The sequence below is a fragment of the Acyrthosiphon pisum genome, chromosome A1, assembly GCF_005508785.2.
Source record: "Acyrthosiphon pisum isolate AL4f chromosome A1, pea_aphid_22Mar2018_4r6ur, whole genome shotgun sequence".
Classification (NCBI taxonomy): domain Eukaryota; kingdom Metazoa; phylum Arthropoda; class Insecta; order Hemiptera; family Aphididae; genus Acyrthosiphon; species Acyrthosiphon pisum.
In genome coordinates, this window is record NC_042494.1 from 111,871,098 (window position 1) to 111,876,722 (window position 5,625).

Sequence of the window (5,625 nt, forward strand, 5' to 3'; positions counted from 1 at the left end):
CAATTATTTTGAGTTAAAAATTCATAAAAATGTTTCTATTTAATTCTAAGATTTTAAAATGTAATACAAGATTCCTCAGAAGTTTGTCTACCTTTATAAAAAAAAAAAATGTCTACAAGCAAATCAAATTAAATTTTTGAAGAATATTTTTACAACATGGATATTCATTCAATTTCTCGTGTAGCGATTTTGTGTAAAAATTAGAATTTTCTCTTTGAAAATATTTTATTTTTTATACTTCTTTTTATAATAAGAAATATGGTTTTATTAATTCTATAATTTAATGATTTTTATCTAAGTTTTGAGAGTTAATTTGATTTTGATTTTTTTGTGGTGATAAAATAAAATACTCCAATTTATATTATTTTATAGTATTTTATATTATATTTATAGTATACAGAGTTCTTCTGTTTTTTTTTTTGATTATTAGAAAAAAATTCTAGCTACACCACTGCCAAATAGAAATGTAACCTTTGATTAATTTTAAATCAATTTATTATGTATGCACATTGTACTTATATAAGATTCATTATAATATTTACAAAAATAAATGTTATGTTTTTAGAATTGAAATCAAAGAGTCTTTTCCAGTAAATTTAAAAAGTGGACATACAATACATGTGGGGCCACCACCTAGTTCTGGTATCATACTGGCATACATACTCCGAATATTGGATGGGATATTACCAGCACCTGATATTGGCTTGGACGCACATCGATTTGTGGAAGCTTTTAAATTTGGGTTTGGAGCAAGAACCCATTTAGGAGATCATAAATTTGTTAATGTGTCGCAAGTAATACTTTTAATTTTTAATGTTTTTAACAAATCCGTACTTGAATAGACTTACTTTTTTAGATTTATGATAAAGTAAAATCAGATGAACACATCAATAGTATTCGAAATAATATATCTGATAGTTTTACTTCGTCAGATCCAAGATACTATGGAGCTGATTACGATATGCTAGAGAATCACGGGACTGCTAACATTGTCGTAACGGATTCAGCGGGCAATACTGTTGTAGCTACAAGTACATTAAATACTTAGTAAATATTAAAGTATTTTTTTACATTTATAATTTATGTAAATTATTACATTAGTAATATAGGCACTGATTTAATTTTTATTTCAGTTTCGGTTGTGGTTTCATGTCTCCTAGTACTGGTATACTTTTAAACAATGAAATGGATGATTTTTCTACTCCTGGAGTCATTAACTATTATGGTATTCCATCTTCACCTGCCAATTTTATCGAACCAGGCAAGCGACCAATGTCTTCAATGTGTCCAACTATATTTACTGATAAAAATGGTGACTTTGTTCTCGGTGTCGGAGCTGCAGGAGGATCAAAAATTACTCTTGCTACTGCTTATGTATGAATTCTTTTCTAAATCTATATTGTTTGAATTTTTTAATTGACTTGAAATTATTCTAGTAAGTTTAAAATTATAACTTATTTAGCTTCAACATTTAAATAGTTGTAGAAAAGGCGAATAAATAATTTACATACCTACTTGAGTAATTTTCTATTATAATTTATATCTAATAGACATAATTAAGAACCAAAACTATTGCTACAAAATACTTTTTACAATATTTTAAATAACCTATTTAGTATTTAGTATTTAAGTGTTTATTGAATTTATCATTCCAAATAATTCTATTGAAATTACTTTTTATTGGTACTAATTAAATTTTACAAATAACACAGTTAATCATTATATTTTCCACCATTTTATATACCCTTTAAAACCCTGTATTTTTAAGTACTTACCTTACAAACTTGAGATTATTAAAAGTTTATTGTATAGGTATATTAGAAATTGAACAAATTTGATTGATTAGGTATCTGTGGGATTAAGAAAATTATAATTATTCTAATTAAGTATAAGAATAAGCATTGGTTTTAAATACTACTAATAGTATTATTGTAGTATTTATAATCAATTTATTATTAGTAATTAAATAATGTTTTAAAATTGTATAACAATTCAAAAATGTTTGCTGTTTTTTAGGTGTCTGCCCTCAAGTTATGGTACAATAAAACATTAAAAGAAGTGATAGACCAACCCAGAATTTACCACCAACTTATACCTATGGAAGTTCAATATGAGTATGGAACGACTAAGGTATGTGAGAAATGATTTCTTTAATTATAGTACTAGTTCAATTTTAGTTATAAGTCCATTGCATCTTTTCAGGATATAGTAAGTAAACTTATGGATATTGGTCATCCAGTCGTTAGATTGGAAAATGGAGCATCAGCAGTTACAGCCATTGCTAAAACTTCTTCAGGGATGTTTGAAGCTATGCCAGATTTTAGACGACCAGGAAATTCATCTGGATTTTAATACAATATTATGTTTTATATAGATTGGATTTTAATAAATATTTGTTGTATAAAATACCTTGTATGTTCCTAAAATATTATTGTAACCAAAAAGTACTATGATCCAGGTTTTTGAAATTTAGTTGTGTGATAAAAAATATTTATTGATGTATTTTTACTGAGCAATTTAGATTAAACTTAAGTTTTATAATTGTTTACTATTACTTGTTTTTATGAAATATTTATACATACAGTGGTATACACTTTAATGTTTGTGTATATTACTTGAATAAAGACAATAAAGACATAAAAAATTATGGTTTTTGTGATTTGAAATAGGTAGTCATTTCAGTAATTTCTTATACTCAGTATAAACAAATAGATGCATATGTTTCTACTACATACTAAAGGTAATTTATACCTAAACAGACATAAGGTAATAATCCTTAAAAATTTTTAACCCTAAATCACATGCATTTAAAATATTCACGAGAATACACGCACACGGTCTTTTTGTCACACACAGTATGGCGTAAATCATAGTCAACTAACAAGTCGCAATAAAAATATAATAACTATCAATTTCATTTATCGAGCAGCAATTATTAGAAACACAGTTTAAAAATAACCCATAATTGATTTTTTACGATCACGCACACGGTCTTTTTGACCGTATATTAATACATAATGTCTGGTAATGAACTTTGAACACTTCTATATTACTGACATCGGATCGTATACAGTTAGGAGTTGTATCTAATGTTAGTTTATCATCTAATTAGAAGGTACCCAGATTAGGTTAGGTTAATATTTCGTATTTTTAAAACAATGAACAAAATTCTAAAAGCCCGGTCTTTTTGACCGTGAAGCGTGTGCTCTAGGGTTAATTATTATACATTTTTGAGGGGGTTGGGAGAGTCCAGCTCCCATAGACCCTTCAGATAGTCAGATAAGGCTCTGTATTGGTGGCAATAACATTTGTATGGTATAACAATATTTCATTTGCACCACTCGATCACATGCTTCAAATGCTTTAATGCTTTAAGTAAATAAAAAAAAAGTACTGTAAGCACTTATGACAAATGTTACCCATATATGGTATTACATTTTTAAGCTTTTTGACTTGCAAAGAAAAATGTTATCAACTTAAATAGAAAACAAAGTGTCATACAATTACCCACATATCAGTATTTTACATAATATGTATTAATTTTGTTTGTTTTAAAAGTTTTATTTTAACTTAATATTTAATAATCATTGTTATTAAAATATATTAATTATCATACTAAGAAATATTTGAAAGACACGTTTGTCTTGCTATTTCACAATTCATGATTGATATTGTTTTATTATCTGTTATTTTTAATATATTATGCCCTAGATGCTCTTAGAAATCTTCACGTTGTTCTCGAATTCATCCTGTCCAACACTTGATAAAATAAATTTATTTTATGCATAGTAATACATATTATATATTATATAGCTGTGGTGTACCTAACTAGATTTTTAAGGGCCATAGCGATAGCATAAACATAATAAAATCTACTGGTGCCTCTAAAATTTTTAAACAAACAAATGATAACTTTTCACTATTTTATATTGAAAAATGAACATTTAATTATAACGTAAAGTCAATTAATTGGTTCAAAACTTAAGTATCAAAATTGAAAACATTCGAGGAATATCAAGATATTTATAAAAAAGTACAATAATAATAATTATTAAGTAATTAGACAGTAAATATGTGGAAAAAATTAAACCAAAATGAACAAATATAAAAATTTTTAAATACTTTTCACTTTAAACTTAACTCACATTTTTCTATATTATCTTAACTTAATGTGTCAAAAAAATTAGTTAACTTGCCCAGCTTTGTAAATTATAATAATTAATAGCAATATATTTATATGATAATAGATTGATGCCTGACAGCCTGGCGTCTCAGCTCAAAATCGTTTTTTGTTTTCAGTGATTTATCATTGAATTCAAGCAGGTATAACATTACAATTAGAGTGACTCACTCAATGACGAAGTAGGCACACTAGCTAGAGCAGTACTTGACATCTACTGTACAGCAGAGTGGTTGCCCACAACCTATTTTCTCCCTTTTTATATTGTTATTATGTAGGTACCTACTTGTAATGATAAAAATACTTTATCTGTGTATGTAAATTAATATTAAATAGGTATTGTTTAAATTCTGATCTAAAATTTAATAATAGTATGTAAATACCTACAAAATAACTACCTACACAATACAATCCAGTAGGCATCCACTATCTTATTTTAAAATTTAGGCAATTGTCTCATATTACCTACCCGTCCCACACTATAATATAGTATACGTATTATAAGTAAATAGGTAATTCTAACTTTTAATTTTTTTTTATCCTTATATGTCTATACAGTATGTCCCAAAACTTCAACATCGTCTTTAGTGTCTCCGTGGAAAATCAATATATTTAAATGTAAAATGTTTACAGTTATAAGTATAGACATTTGGAATGGCATAAAATTAAACATTTTTTTATGTTATTGAGTTTTTTTTAACTTTCAAGATACCTAGTAATTTTCTTGATTACATTTTTAAAACAGTTATAACCAAATAAATATTAAAATTGAGTGAAAATTGACCAAGTAAGGGGACGCTACACATACATAAGCGAAACGTATACAACATATTAAATAGTTAAATAATTTTTTATGTTTATAACTCATAATCAAGTTATTAGAAATCCGATAAGAGGCGGTAATAGTAAAAGTTTTTGTAAAGTTTTTAGTAATTGTATGCGATAAAAAATTGTTACAGTCAATAAAATGTAGGTACCTACCTAAGCCTTTTATCGCATGCGAGAATTAGTTGTGTGATTTGAAAAATGGGCCCCCCGGTCTTTTTAATAATGCTGTGTAAAAAATGTTCTCTATGAGGTATATGTAATAAATAATTAGCTACTCAGTTTGGCGATGAATGTGTTGTAGCTTATATTTTTGGAGGGTGTAGCACTGTAGCGGCTTTTAAAGCAATTTATGTTGTTAACATCGTACCTACTGCTAAAAAACGAATCCTACGATGATTTAATCAATCTTGATTGGATCATTGATTTTTTTTTTTTTTTTGCGACAATCTGCATATATCTAATTATAAGTGAAGCTTTGCAAAAATGTATTATTTCAGGATAACACAATTTTACTTGTTGCCTAAAATCGAGATTTATTGATACACCTAACATTGTACGACGGATTTTAACGATCTTGATACTCATTTCCATATACCTGCTTTGCAACTTTCATTATT

General features: G+C 26.8%; 1 protein-coding gene across 2 annotated transcripts in view; it reads left to right on the forward strand.

Moving 5' to 3' along the window:
• The window catches only part of LOC100162774 (scoloptoxin SSD14), a 29,413-nt gene extending 26,766 nt beyond the window's left edge, over positions 1-2,647 (forward strand). For both annotated transcript variants that reach the window (XM_029488053.1, XM_001946273.4), the window contains 5 exons: positions 566-794; positions 857-1,047; positions 1,134-1,374; positions 2,017-2,130; positions 2,203-2,647. In XM_029488053.1, coding sequence (XP_029343913.1) covers positions 566-794; positions 857-1,047; positions 1,134-1,374; positions 2,017-2,130; positions 2,203-2,352 — 925 coding nt within the window. In that variant the 3' untranslated portion in view covers positions 2,353-2,647. The remainder of the gene's footprint in view (positions 1-565; positions 795-856; positions 1,048-1,133; positions 1,375-2,016; positions 2,131-2,202) is intronic.
• Positions 2,648-5,625: the final 2,978 nt, after the last annotated feature.